This window comes from Numenius arquata, chromosome 2, assembly GCF_964106895.1.
Source record: "Numenius arquata chromosome 2, bNumArq3.hap1.1, whole genome shotgun sequence".
Lineage (NCBI taxonomy): Eukaryota > Metazoa > Chordata > Aves > Charadriiformes > Scolopacidae > Numenius > Numenius arquata.
The window spans coordinates 5,461,182-5,475,436 of record NC_133577.1 but is presented as its reverse complement, the minus strand read 5'-3'; the positions used below and the strand labels follow the sequence as shown (position 1 = coordinate 5,475,436).

At 49.7% G+C, this 14,255-nt stretch overlaps 2 protein-coding genes across 2 annotated transcripts in view; both read right to left on the bottom strand.

Annotated features, from left to right (window-relative positions):
• Positions 1–1,696: 1,696 nt before the first annotated feature.
• SLC35D3 (solute carrier family 35 member D3) lies at positions 1,697–4,186 on the bottom strand. Its single transcript, XM_074144255.1, has 2 exons — positions 3,751–4,186; positions 1,697–2,526 (listed from the first exon to the last, which is right to left on the bottom strand). The coding sequence occupies exons 1-2, from the start codon at positions 4,184–4,186 to the stop codon at positions 1,697–1,699; spliced, it is 1,266 nt and encodes a 421-aa protein (XP_074000356.1).
• Positions 4,187–9,444: 5,258 nt separating this feature from the next.
• Positions 9,445–14,255, bottom strand: part of PEX7 (peroxisomal biogenesis factor 7) — a 45,905-nt gene continuing 41,094 nt past the window's right edge. The window contains exon 10 of the mRNA XM_074168772.1: positions 9,445–12,382. Within this exon, the coding sequence (XP_074024873.1) occupies positions 12,314–12,382 (69 nt within the window). The 3' untranslated portion in view covers positions 9,445–12,313. The remainder of the gene's footprint in view (positions 12,383–14,255) is intronic.

Genomic DNA, 14,255 nt, shown 5'->3' with positions numbered 1-14,255 from the left:
CTAATGCTGCCTGCTTGGCTTGAGAAGGCATTGGGCTAGGCACTGCTTGATTAGGGCTGCGGGGATAATCGATTTTCAGTTCAGTGGCTTAATAAATAATAATAATAATAATAATAATAATAAATAACAATAACGACGACGACGACAACAACAACAACAAAAAACTTGGTTCGTTTTCTCAGCAGACGATAACAACTTGTTTCAGCCTGTGGTCAAGATGGCCCGATGGTTGGGGCACCCTTTTGGCATGAGGAAGACTCGCAGTTAAATCTCTTCTCTGCCTGGTTCTGAGCAAAGGTTTGCCCCAAGGACCCCTGCCTCCTGAAAGGGCGTCCCCAGGCTAAGGAGTACTCAAATGCTTGTTTACCCCAGTCTTTCCCATTCCCCTGGTACAAAACATCAGCATATTCCGTAGAGGCCCCACTGGAGCATCTGCTTCCCATGGGAGGGCTGGAACGGGCAGGGGGGAGAGGCAGCTCTGCCCCTTGCAGCCCATGGGGACGGTCTGGGGACAGGGGAGCAGTTTCCACCAAAGCCACCGACGTCTCGGTGGCTGCGAGCGCTCGGCCGTGGGATCTGCCGGAGCACACCCCAGCTCCCTGCCTGCCCTTCCTTCCACTGCTCACCCCAGCGTGGGGACAAGCCAGGGCTGAGACGCACAAAGCCGTGTCCCCGACACATGGCCAAAAGCAAGCCCTGGGAACCCTGGAGAGATGGTGTCCCCAGTTCAGCTATCAGCCCATACTTCTGGGAGAGGGAGATGGAGACACCTAGGTTCCAGCCCAGGCTCTGATTCACTTGACTTTAGGGTACAAGGAGGGGATAGCACAAGGCACACGCTTTCTCCCTAATTTTTTTTTTATAGCCCTCCCAAATCAAATTAATACATACCAACGCTTCCGAACTCTTTTATTTGGGTCAAGCTACTATTCCCAATGCTACATGTAGTTAAAGCTCAGAGAAAAACATCCTCCTTTTGCTAACCATAGCTCCGGATGTGGTTCTGCTCTCATGTTCACCACTGCCCGACAGAAGTATTTCTGCTGAAGACATGACCCACCCCATGTAAACCAGGTCCAAGGTCCAGCCTGGCCACAGCATCAGGGAGAGTTTCAATTCTTCAGTTAAGAGGGTGATTTTACCCCAATATAACTGAAGTGGCACAGCCTCTAGCTCTGTTGCAATTGTACTGACGCAGAGGAGCACATAGAAGTACAGTTAATGGGAGCTTATATATTGTAGGAATATATTTATATAGAGTACCTATAATTGGACGGATACAGATACGGAAGCACATTGACGGAGCCTCCGAACGGTGTTAAGATCACAAGGCTCCAGACACAAGCTAAGCTACAGGCCACCGCCGTGTCACTGGCACTCAATGGTACTGGTGTCCCCCACGGCCCAGGCTGCTGGGCAAACACCCCGTGACTTCCCAAGACCCAACTCTCTCTGTGTCCACAGCAGAGGACTCGGCACCTTTAGCTGTGGTGGGTCTAAACTGATGGACCGAAAGCAGCTGAAAGCAAGCCCAAAGCATGAGCAAACTCTGACCTGTGGCTTTTTGACAATGAGGTAAAGTCATCCTACGTGATTTGGATTTGTCAGCATTGATGTGGAAATGTATGCTCTGCCTTTCCCCCTCTACAGAGAACCAGGTGTCTGTCCTCAAGCAATAGGTTTTCAAACCTGTTTTTTAAGGGTTTGGTAGCTCTTCATTCTCTATCAAATAATCCTTCTTTATATAATTAGCACCCCTCACCAACCTCCATACTCCAAGATAGGCATCCTTCAGCCAGCTCCTGTTCACTTCTTGTGTGCTGATGGCTTTCCCCTGGACCGCCGGTCCCTTGGCAGGTTTCTCAGGGCTGTCCTTCTCTGCCTCTCCACTCTGGCTGTCCCCCGTGGCTGATCCTTCCACTGCTGCTTCCTCAGCCCCCTTCTCCTGGGAAATCGCCTCCATCGCAAACAGTGCTTGGTCCCCAGCCTGCCTTTTCCCCTCCTCTTCTCTAGCTTCTTTCTCCAGATCCTCGTAATTGCTCTGCCGTCTGGTCTCAATGTACTTGGCCACGCAGTAAATGACAGACCCCAAGGTGTTGACCACAACACCGGCTATAAATAACTTTGTGGGCTCCACATCATTGAATGCCACCATGCCCACCGTGATGGTCGCAATGCTCTTCACCACCCCGACGAAGCTGGTGGTCACAGCCGAGTTAATATAAGTGCAGTGAAGGGTGGTAAAGTTCATGGCACAGCTAATCAGGACGCAAGCGATGAAGATGCATACCATGGCAGGGTCCTTCCAACCCGGGAAGGACCAGACGTTGATGGAATCCATGCTGGCAAAGGAGCAGATGATGAGAAAAGGGGTGGCCGAAACGGCGATGGCGTACTGAGCTGTCAGGGGTCCGTATTCACTATCTACACTGGTCTTCTGAATGAGCACCAGGTAGGCAGCGTGTATCAGCACGGCCAGCACGCCTGTCACATAGCCCATGGCATCCCCGGTCAGGTCACCAGCTCCTGTCGGGAGAGTCACAGGAGGAAACAAGCACGGTTTTTGCACGCGAGACAAAAAGAGAGCACTGTTTTGGGGATGGGGGGATATTTAGGAAATAGGTATCAGTGCTCTTTCTGTAACTCCTAGGATTTGTCATGTTTATGCCAAGGTTGGACACACCTCTCAACAGATACATATATTTAATTTCTTTTTGCATGCTGCAAAGCTATTGACTGTCTTTTACTCTCCCCCATAAATCCCGCAGCCAAAATCAGACTGTGTTCTCCCTTTTATGAAGACACTACGGGAGATTTGCCGCTGAAATCGCACATACACACAGCAACGCTGGGCATCCTCTTGCCACCGCGGGCACACGTCAGCTCTGTCTGGCCAGGCTGCCTGCCCCCCAGCCCCCAGGCCCTCCTCCTGCCCTCCCGCTCCCCCCAGCATGGACCTCACAGCTGCTGAGCCCCCCAGTCTGGCTTCTTTGCAGCCTAAGCTACTCACTGTGTGTGTGTGCTCTGTTCCCTGGGGTAGCCCCCAACCCAGGAGCATTGCCGGGACTCCCACCCCACCTACACCTCGGCTGGAAACCAACAGATGTAGGACCTCTGGTCTTGCAGGGGGTCGCAGCTGACCCCAAAGTTTGCACCTACCCCTGTAAGATTGCACTTACCCCAGTAGGGCTGCAGTTGCCCCCACGGGCTTGCAGTTGCCCCCAGAAGATTACATCTGCCCCTGTAAGGATGCACCCACCTCCCGTAAGACCACACCTCCCTCTATAGGTTTGCATCTTCCCTAATAGGGTTGCGATAAGGTTGTACCTACTCCCATAAGGTTGCACCGAGCCCTATAGAACTGCACCGAGCCCTATAGAGCTGCACCGAGCCCTATAGAGCTACACCGAACACCACCACCCCCCCCCCCCAAGGATGCACCCATCTCCCTGAGGTCGCACTGAGCCCTGCAGGATCGTACCTGTCACAGCGGGGCTGCAGCCACCCCGCAAGGTCCCACCTGGCCCCGTACGGTTCCGCCTGCCACAGCGGGGCTGCAGCCGCCCCCTCGGGGTTGCACGGTCCCCCGTACCCTCGCACCTTTCCCCCACCCCACTCTCCCCCCCGCTGCCGGCCCCGTCCCAGCCCGCAGCCCAGCGGGAGCGGCGGGGGGCTGCCGGTGGAGCAGATGCGCAGCCGTCGGGGCAGCCCCGGTCCCGTCCCTCCGGTGGCGCGGCGGTCGCAACTCACCGGCCAGCGCGGCTCCGCAGGTGGTGATGAGGACGGCGACGAGGACGCCGGGCGAGGGCATGCCGTCGCGGAGCACCAGGGCGCCGGTGAGGAGGGTAACGAGGGGGAGGCAGCGCTTGAAGACGACGTACATGGGGAGGCTGAGGCCGCGCAGCGACCAGAGGGTGAGGGTGGACTGGAGGGTGGCCAGGGCGGCCACGGCGGCGAAGGGGCGCGCCAGGCGGGGCCCGAAGGGCGGCAGCGCCGCCAGCCCCCGCCGCCGCAGCGCCTCCAGCCCCAGCGCCGCCGCCGCGCTGCTGAGGCACTGCAGCAGCGTCAGGAAGGCGAAGTGGTAGCGGGCCAGCAGGAACTTCAGCAGGATGTTCAGCGAGCCCGAGCACAGCCCGTGGGCCACCGCCACCGCCACCCCCCGCGCCCGGCCCCGCCACCGCACCATCCTCCCCCGAGCACGGCCCCGCCGCCGGGGCCCCGCGGCACTGCCGCCCGGCCACCCGCCGCGGCGGCGGCGGCGGCGGCGGCGGCGGCGGAGGAGGTGGTGGGGGGGAACGGGGACGGGCGGAGGCAGGGGGCGGGCGGAGGCTGGACGCGCTCCCGGCGGGGCGGCCGCCGCCCCCGACGTGTCTCCACCCGCGCCGCCCCCTATGTGTGTGTGTGTGTGTGTCCCTCCCGCCCCCTCCCCGAACCGCTCCCGACGCGTCCCCCGCACCTCCCCCGCTGTGTCCCCCTCCTCCCCGCCCCTCCTGTCCCCTCCCCGCCCCCGGTATGTCCCCTCGCAATCCCCGATGCTTCTCGGCCGCCGCCGCCTTCTCTGTGTGTGTGTCCCCCATCCCGCCGCCCCCGGTGTTCGTCCCCCCCCAGCTTCGCCCCGCCGCGTCCCCCGGAGCACGACCCGGCTCAGCGGGGGTGGGAAGCCCCCTACCGCCGCCCGCCAGCCCTCCCGAACCCCACCGAGGACCGGGGCGGGCGGCGGCACCTCGGTGCGTTCAGCCCCGGGGGATAAACGGGGGGAGCCCGCAGCATCGCTGGGGAGCGCGACCGGCCCGAAAATAACGTGGGAGCCCCGTAGGAACCCCCACGTCTCCCGGAGCCGCGGGGAGGTGGGTACAAGCCCCCCCCCCCCCCCCCAACGCCTGCACGAGCCGGGCAGAACCGCTTTTCTCTCCCCAAAAGCGTACGGCTTCCCAGGAAAAAGCATCCGTCGAGCCCGCCGGTGGCATCCCGCCGGCAGCCCCCCAGCTTCCTCCTGGTGGGGTCCCCGGCGTTCCCCCGCCGCCCTCCCGCTCGCCAAAGGGAGCCCCTTCTCGGGCGGGGGAACCGAGATGGGAACCGCGGGTGAGAAATCAGGGAGAACCCGTTTCTAGCAGGGGGGCTTCCCTTGGAAAGTCACTAACAATTGGTAACCGCACAGAGTGTTCGGAAGTGATGTTTTAAAGCCCGGTAAAGTTTAAATAAGCTCATATCCCTTCTCTCGACTTGCCAGATGAAGGTTTTAACAGGAGACTGGAGAAACAGTTCTCTCGGACATCCAGCCCTCTGTCACTTCTCCTGCAGTGACAGGCGACGCGAGGGAATGAAAAACTGCTTTTATTCAGAGCCTTATAAATCATGAGCCTTAACATCGTGCATGTTAGGTCTCTCTCATTAGCAGAGCACCTTTCGCTCATCAATATGAGATTGAGGACCACAAAGATGATGAGGGGCCTGGAGCATCTCTCTTATGAGGAAAGGCTGAGGGACTTGGGTCTTTTTAGTCTGGAGAAGAGAAGGCTGAGGGAGGATCTGATCAACGCCTATAAATACTTAAAGGGTGGGTGTCAGGAGGATGGGGCCAGTCTTTTTTCAGTGGTGCCCAGTGACAGGACAAGAGGAAACGGGCACAAACTTGAACATGGGAAGTTCCATCTAAACATGAGAAGGAACTTCTTTCCTTTGAGGGTGGCAGAGCACTGGAACAGGCTGCCCAGAGAGGTGGTGGAGTCTCCATCGCTGGAGACATTCAAAACCCTTCTGTACACGTTCCTGTGCAACCTGCTCTGGGTGGACCTGCTCTGGCAGGGGGTTGGACTAGATGATCTCCAGAGGTCCCTTCCAACCCCATATCATTCTGTGATTCTGTCATTCTGTGAGATTAGCAAAGTTATCCTTTATTTTAAACAAAACCAGCCTCCCCCTTCTCCACGGGAATGGTATTAGTAAGACCCAGCTTGTGGGAAAACAGCACGCCTGACACCCAAAGCTTTGTTTTGGGAGACTTTCCATAAAAAGAGTGGACCAGATCCTGACAAGGAGCATCCAAAGAGGATGTGCTATAAATTCCCTGGGTTACAACTAGCAGTGGAGCTGGTACGGGCAGGGAAAGGAGGCAGGGCAAGGTTTACGGAATGAAACCACAGAGGTACATACGCATTAAGGTATGAGTGTTTGAAGGTGAAAATTGGGAATAAGGGAAAGGAAACCATGTGCACCGTTGAAATTTAAACTACAGCGGTAAGCCACCAGAGAAATAACATTCCCTAAGCAAAAACTAGAGGAACCTCTTTTTTTTTTCAGCCTTTTGGGTAAACGTCTCCTTTGATGAAGACGGAAGCAATGTTTGGAAATCTATCCTGCAGTCTGCTTCCGGAAGCCGGGAGCTGAGTCCACCTTCCACTTCAGTGCCACGGGCCGTGCCAGCGGCCGCTGTCGCCTCTGCCCTCGCCGATGGAGAGAGAGCAGTGCTTCCTTCTACTTTGTGACGTCTGTTCCTGGATAAAGACTATCTCTCACCAAAGGCTGTCTCCAGCTTGCCTGCCTCTTATTTTTTAGTCTTCAATTTATCCATTTTTGTGTTTTATCAGGCTGCTGTTCTCACTCCCTCGTTCTTGCCTGCTCTTTTCTCACCTCCCTCCCGTTCCCCGTTCCCGTGACAGAGCCTGACATTAACGTGAGAGTAAGACTGACTTTGTGAGGACCACTGTAATACTCCCCTGACTCAAAACTGCAGCCTCTTCTTTTCCTCCTTCACTCTTCTCTTCTTCGTCTTCACAGAATCTATGGGGGGATTCTCCTCATATCTATCATTTTAAATTGGCTTTTTCCCTTTTGACTTTAAACGGTCCCTAATTATTTTCCATGACAGTTTATTTTCCATTTTGTTCTCTGGTTCTGACCAAGGCGGCTGTATTTTCATCTTCTTTTTACATGCAAATCTTTAGCTTTAGTTAATACTTGAGTCCGTTTCTATTAGTCAAAAACTCCACTGATTGAAATATTAAAACAAATATTAGGCAAAATGACATGTCGGTTGTGGTCACCTCCCTGGAGTCACGGGGGGGGCTCCACCTCCACCTGGGGTGCTTCACCCACTTCAGCAGCCGCACTGCGGCATAAAATGTAAACTCACAGTTAATTGGCTTGAAATATTAAGACGTATAAAGGTTGAAACTCTCATTTAAACGTACCAGAGACCAACTTTGGCTTCCAAACGCACTGAAGGACTGTGCCTAAGCATCTACACCAGCCTCCCCTTGGACTCATCCCAAGCCCACACAACAATTTAAAGGATGTGTGGATCCCTGTGACAGTGTCTGCTCGTGGGAGGGAAAAAAAAAGGCCTTCTGCCAAATTAGTGCAGGTGGAAAAAAAAAACCTAATCGTGCTTTCTGGAAATACTGTAGTAATCGGGACTCCACTTAGGCGTAACCTCAGGAAGGAACAATTTTGTCCCCTCTCTAGAGAAGAGAATTTCTGACACTGCAGAGGATCAGGCTGCAAGGCTGCGTTGAGGGCCAATACTGCTTATTGAAACAGAGAATCTGCTCTCCAGGAAGCCCGTTCTGGTGTTTGACCACTCTCTTGGTGAAGAAATGTTTCCCAATGTCCATTCGAAACCTCCCCTGGCACAGCTTTGCATCATTCCCACATGTCCTATCACTGGACCCAGGGAGAAGAGCTCAGCTTTTCCTCTCCACTCCTGCTTGGGAAGCTGTAGAGAGCGACGAAGCCACCCCTCAGCCTCCTTCTCTCCGAACTAGAGAAGCCCGAAGCCCTCAGCTGCACCTCACAGGACATTTCTTCCAGCTCCCCCACCAGCTTTGTTGCCCTCCTCTGGGTGCATTCAAGGACCTTCATATCCTTCTTAAATGGTGGGGCCCAGACCTGCACAGAGTGCTCAAGGTGAGGATGCACCAACACTAGATTTGGGAACTCAAGTGCCCATGTCCCAACATGTGTTGTCTATACACAGCAAGGGGGGGCAGAGGGGAAGGTGCTGTCCCTTCCCAAACCACCTCTTTCTCAACACAGATTCGGGCCAGGCCCAGTACTACTCTCCCATGGCCTCTCCACCACTCCACGCTCAGGAAAGACAAGTTCTCCTGCACTTCACCGGGAAGGAACTGGGTAAAGCAACAGAGATACACCATTTGAGGCAACACTGCAGTGAGGGTACTTCCTTCACACTGTCTGCTCTTGTGTCCAGTTTTGGGTTCCCCAGTTCAAGAAGGACAGGGAACTGCTGGAGAGGGTACAGCAAAGGGCTACAAAGATGATGAGGGGACTAGAACATCTCTCTTAATGAGGAGAGGCTAAGGGACTTGGGTCTTTTTAGTCTGGAGAAGAGAAGGCTGAGGGGGGATCTGATCAACACCTATAAATACTTAAAGGGGGAGTGTCAGGAGGATGGGGCCAGTCTTTTTTCAGTGGTGCCCAGGGACAGGACAAGAGGGAACGGGCACAAACTTGAACAGAGGAAGTTCCATCTCAGTATGAGGAGGAACTTCTTTGAGGGTGGAAGAACTCTGGAACAGGCTGCCCGGAAAGGTGGTGGAGTCTCCTTCTCTGGAGACATTCAAAACCCGCCTGGACACGTTCCTGTGCAACCTGCTCTGGGTGGACCTGCTCTGGCAGGGGGTTGGACTAGATGATCTCCAGAGGTCCCTTCCAACCCCATATCATTCTGTGACTCTGTGATTTCAGAGACAGCCATAGATGCTCAGTTCAAAAGCTGACTCTATCACTAAATGTTGACCAAGCAGCAGGGCACACACATCATGGTAATGAATAGCTCTGGGGTTCCCTACAGTAATTAGATGATTATGATGCCTTAACTCTAATCCTTTGATGCAAATTATGTTCAGCTCTGCATTCTGCCTAGGCACAATGACATGGGTGAGAGGAAAAAAGGTGAAGCAAATTTGTGTCAAATTCCTAAGGGCATCTTTTTTAAAAAAATGGTTTCTTGGATGAAAATGGTAAAGATCTACATAAAATACCTAATGGCCAGTTTGCTCTAATCAGGGTGTAATGCAACCACGAGTTCTATAGAGGAAGCGCTGTGCAGACTTGTATCCATTCCTCATCCCATCACAGGCTTGGTACACCCATCCTGCGCAGCAACACTTAAGGCCAGCACTGGACTTGGCTGAAAGAGAGACACCACTGACGTGCAGCCTGCACAAGCAGACACAAAGAATCATCTAAACCAGCTTTCTTTTATCAAAATGCAGAGCTGATGGGACATAGAGCCGGGCAAAGATGCCTAAAGTATGGTCTCTAAAAGTAGAGAGGACAAATGCGACTGTCACCTGGTATTCACACCGGGCAAACCATGATTACGATACTCTTCACTTGTAACATATTCTATCTTTCACTGCATTTACTTTTTGATCAACATTTCTTAATTAAGGAAGTGAATACAAGAGTGTAGCCAAAGATACTGTGTGCAATTAATTTAATAGCATTATACAACAGCAAATCCACTCCTTTAGAACATAATTAATCAGTATTTTTCTTGAACCAAGGAGAAACCCAGTGGTTCCCATAAAAAACAAAAAATCTTCCACAGGAGCAAGTTGAAAAGCAGAACACATTACATCTTTAAGATTGTTGCTGTTAAATGTCTGTCTCAGTAAATGAAAAAAGATCAGAAGCTAGCATTACGGTCATAAAATAAGAAGTATTTCTCTAAAACAATTCTAGCAAACATTCCCTGAGAATTAAGAATCAGCAACAACTATTGCCAGATCGGTTTTTCTGTTACAGTGCAGAAATGTTACAGCACATTCTCTCCATTCAAAGATCATGCAGGAAGATTAAAGGCCACAGTTTTTATTTACTATGTCCATCTTCTGGATGTGCTCATTTTTCAAGAGAATTAAATCTGGACGCAGCAACCCTCAGCACTGAGGCTAACCAGGACAGGAGGGGAGAGAAGGCAGCTAAGAAAAGGTTTAATCCATGTGTTGAGTGTGTTTGTGTGTTCAGAATTCCCTTCCCCCCCCAACCCCCACCACGTGCTAGGTTTTTCCAAATTTTCCCTTCCAGCTCACAGGCTACAGTGGCAGTCTACAGTATCCCCCTCCTTTCCCCCAGGAACAGGCACATAAAATACATACCCACCACCAAAATGTTCCATTCACTCAGACAAGTAACTTGTGGTCTAAGAAAAAAAGGGAGATAAAGCAGCAGAGTGGAGTAACTGTTAAAGTTGAAACAATCAATTTTAATGCCTAAAATTAGGTTTTATGGTCCATGGTGTTGCTGAAAGCTGTGTGCAGCTCAGCTCTATCGTGGCATCATTCCTCAGCACATGGAATTAAAGTGCAGTAAACATTTGGAATTTGGTGCAACACACTGTCAGAAAAAGAAAATATACTTTTTGTTAATAATTCAGCTCAAGAAGATGGCATTCTGGGGCCAGTTTGCACTGACACAGAAAAATGTAAGATCCTACTGGGATCCAAAGTCTTGTGTTGTAGAAGAGGGTTTCTTTCTGTCTTACTCTAACAGCCAGCCAATATATGCATATCTCCCTGTGGCTACATGCTAGATCCCCAGCTCTTTCTCCAAGGTAGCACAATCACAAGGGGTAATGGTTTTAAAGTGAAAAAGGGGAGATTTAAACGAGATATCAGGAAGAAATTCTTTGCTGTGAGGGTGGTGAGGCACTGGAACAGGTTGCCCAGAGAAGCTGTGGCTGCCCCATCCCTGGAGGGGTTCAAGGCCAGGCTGGATGGGGCTTTGAGCAACCTGGTCTGGTAGGAGGTGTCCCTGCCCATGGCAGGGGGGTTGGAACTGGATGATCTTTAAGGTCCCTTCCAACTCTAACCATTCTCTGATTTTATCTTTCTTTCCTTGCAACTTGCGGGTCTCAGCTCTGCTGAATCCTCTCTTTCATTTCTTCAAAGCAGCCAGCAGGTCTGGCAGCGTCTGCTACTGCTTGATATATGAGTTGTGCAACCCAGAAGTGCACAGCATTTGTTAACAGGAGACTGTGAAAACCCAGCCAAAGCTCTGCAAAGACCCAACCTGCAAAGAGTCTTTTGATGGTAAAGTTTGTTGATATGGAGTAACAGAAGAAAGGAGACGGCGTTAAGAAGGTAAAAAAATTAAAATAAAATAAGCTAGCAGGAAACCAGGAGATAAGGCTAATATACACCAATGAGAACTGCAGGACTCTCCCAGTTAAATCCTGAAAGAGTATCCAAAGGAGACTGGAGAAGAATAAAAAATTAACATCTCTCCCTGCCCCAGAAAAACTCAGGTGAAAACACCAGCATGTGAACTGAGGAGTCAAAATGGGAATGCAAAGTACTTCAACGTACCTATAACACTTCAGACATATTCTTGGAAGTATAATAGCTTGGCCACACTGGATCTCTATGTTGATGCCATGCAGTTTATCTGCACATATGATGGTCTGGACACCAGCTCTCACTTTGGCCAGGTTGTCAGAGGTCCAGGAACACTGAATATACGACCACATTCCTCTTCTATCTCTTGGAAAAACTTCCCAAGTGAAAATAGAAGACAAGCCTAATAAAAGAGATGGTTGTCCTATCTCTAAATCTTGAGGATTGTGATCCAATTAGTGTTGCATATATTTCATTTTTTCCTAAGTGTTTTCTCTATCATCAGAGTATCTTTCTGCATGACTTCATCAACTGGTTTACTTCAGGAGATCTAAGGGAAAAAATGTATGAAAATAATCTTTACCATCTTTGTGAAGCGGCAATCAAAAAGGTCAAACAAATCAGCTGGCTATAAACGATGACATTTACTGTCCATCAAGAGTATTCATCATATTGCACAAGAAAATAATGCAATGTGAGTCACAGCAAAACATATAAATATAAATGCATCTGAGTGATACAAACCTCAGGTTGACGCTACAGTATTTTACAGTGAAAAGCCGCTTTTTTTCTTTTCTACAGTGATGTTATCTCAGAATACACTGCCAGTCGCTTTTATTCTTTATAAGGATCAAGAGGATTCAAGGCCTCTGCTCTCATCATTAGCCAGAGAGATCACTAAATTGTGTTGGTGATTCTGCTTTGAAGACACCAGTTCATATCTGCTATGGTCGCTCTTTGGCCATTAAGTAGCTGTTGAACACTTTGCTGGCTCAAGTATTACCTGTACCATAAACCGAGCCCTAAAAGCTCCACGTGCTGAAGCGCACAACACTCCATTCAACTGAAAAAGAGACACTGAGATTAGTGACACAGTTGACACTTTAACACAAGTCCGCTTGTGGGGGAAGAGAGAACGGTTCCCGGCGTCTCAGATCTCCTTCGTTTTCTCTCTAGACAGGAACTGCCAGACACGACGGAGTATAGATCTTCACCAGCTCGTCCCAAGCACAGTCCACCACCTACAAAGCAAAAAGAATCTATTTAGATCCTTCAAAAGTGTCATTTTCACACAAACCAGAAGGAATTTAGAAGAAATTAATGCATATTGTGGAATTAACGTTATTGATTTACTATGCTTCAAAATTACATAATAATGCAGTTGGTTTTGTTTTGTTTGTTTGTTTTTTAGTTTTTTTTTTTTTTTAAACGTTGTCTTAACTTTACTGAGGCACATGAAAACTAACAATTTCCTATTTTTCATACTCTCCATGAGGAAAGCGGGGAAACCTTTGGGTTTGACTCGATTGTTTCAAATAGGCTAAAGAGAGAAAGTAACTGAGAATGGGGTGAAGGAAGGACAGACAAAAAGTCTGGACCTTGTGGTGTTTCTTCTCTTTACAGGGCCTAAGGACCTTTTTATATCGAAACACTTCATGATCAAAATCTGACCAACTTTCTTATACTTGCAAGTAGGGAAAATTATTAGACATTTTTCCTAATGGAGAGCTGAGGAATGGAAAAATAAAGTTAACAAAAATGATGCAGGAAGTTTCTTGAAGAATTAAGCCAGAACCTCAGCCTCACATGGGTAAGCCATGAGCTCACCGAATTGTCTGTCGTTGAGAAGACAGATGTCTCCTTGCTGAGCACTGAGAAACAGGGGGGGGGATGTTGCTTCAAGCACCACCCAGACCCCATTACTCTGATAAGAATAGGTGCCACTCATGCCAACGGCACCTTATAAACACAGCGACCGATTCCAGTATAACTGAAACTTTTCTGAATTGCAAGTCCCAAGCTCTATTCTAGCGGCAGGTTTGAACCTAAAATCACAAAAGCAGAAGGTACCTAAAGGGTGGGTTGAAGAACGATGGAGCTGGACTCTTTTCAGTGGTTTCCAGCGATAGGACAAGGGACAACGGGCACAAGCTGGAACATAGGAGGTTCCACTCAAATATGAGAAAAAACTTCTTTCCGGTGAGGGTGACAGAGCCCTGGAACAGGCTGCCCAGGGAGGTCGTGGAGTCCCCTTCTCTGGAGATTTTCAAGACCAGCCTTGATGCAGTCCTGAGTGATGTGCTCTGGGCAATCCTGCTTTGGCAGGGGAGTTCGACTAGATGATCTCTAGAGGTCCCTTCCAACTCTGACAATTCCATGATTCTGGTTTACCTCAAACCAGGACATTCCATGAAGGTTAATCTCATTCCATAGCATTAAAAGATTTGAATAAATAAGATTCTACAGAAGACTACAGAATGCTTTAGGTTTCTAAATGATTTGATAATGCACTTTAGAGTCTGTAACAAAGCGAAAGGGTTAACCACACTGACAATTACTCAACTAGATGACCTATAATATATACTCACAAAACATTGTGGGGCCAAGAACTAAGGCAAATGGAAGATGAAAGAGGAGAGCTAAAGAGAAAAAGCTGATGAGCCCAATAAATACATGCCAGTAAATCTGGCTGAGTCCATCTCGCATTATCTCTACAATGTCCTTTCCAGTTGGGATCACAAAGGATACAGTATTGGATCCTCTGCACAACGAGCTTCTTTCTGCTGCAGAGTGCAATTCCTGTTCTCTTCTAGAGCCAGAATGAACAGCTGCACACTAAAAATTTGGAAATCCAACTTCAATATTTGATTTCAGACTATAATTAGCCCATTTTGTGTTTACTATACTGGACTATTATTCATTTTTATTGCTTCCTTAGCTGGTTCTACTTAGTTATTTGAAGTGCTTTCCATATACATCTAAATGGATCAAAAAAAAAAAAATAATCTCTTGACAAAGTGTCTGTCTATTCATACGACATAAAAGAGCTTTGTGTAATAAATGTTCTGCTGCATTGCAGTCCCCCAAATCAGACCAAAAAGAAAAAAATTGAGT

Bases quoted from the DNA above. Each gene is read 5' to 3' on its own strand.
- SLC35D3 (XM_074144255.1), bottom strand. From the start codon at position 4,186: ATGGTGCGGTGGCGGGGCCGGGCGCGGGGGGTGGCGGTGGCGGTGGCC. The intron at 2,527-3,750 runs GTGAGTTGCGAC...CTCTCCCGACAG, and splicing joins CTGCGGAGCCGCGCTGGCCG to GAGCTGGTGACCTGACCGGG.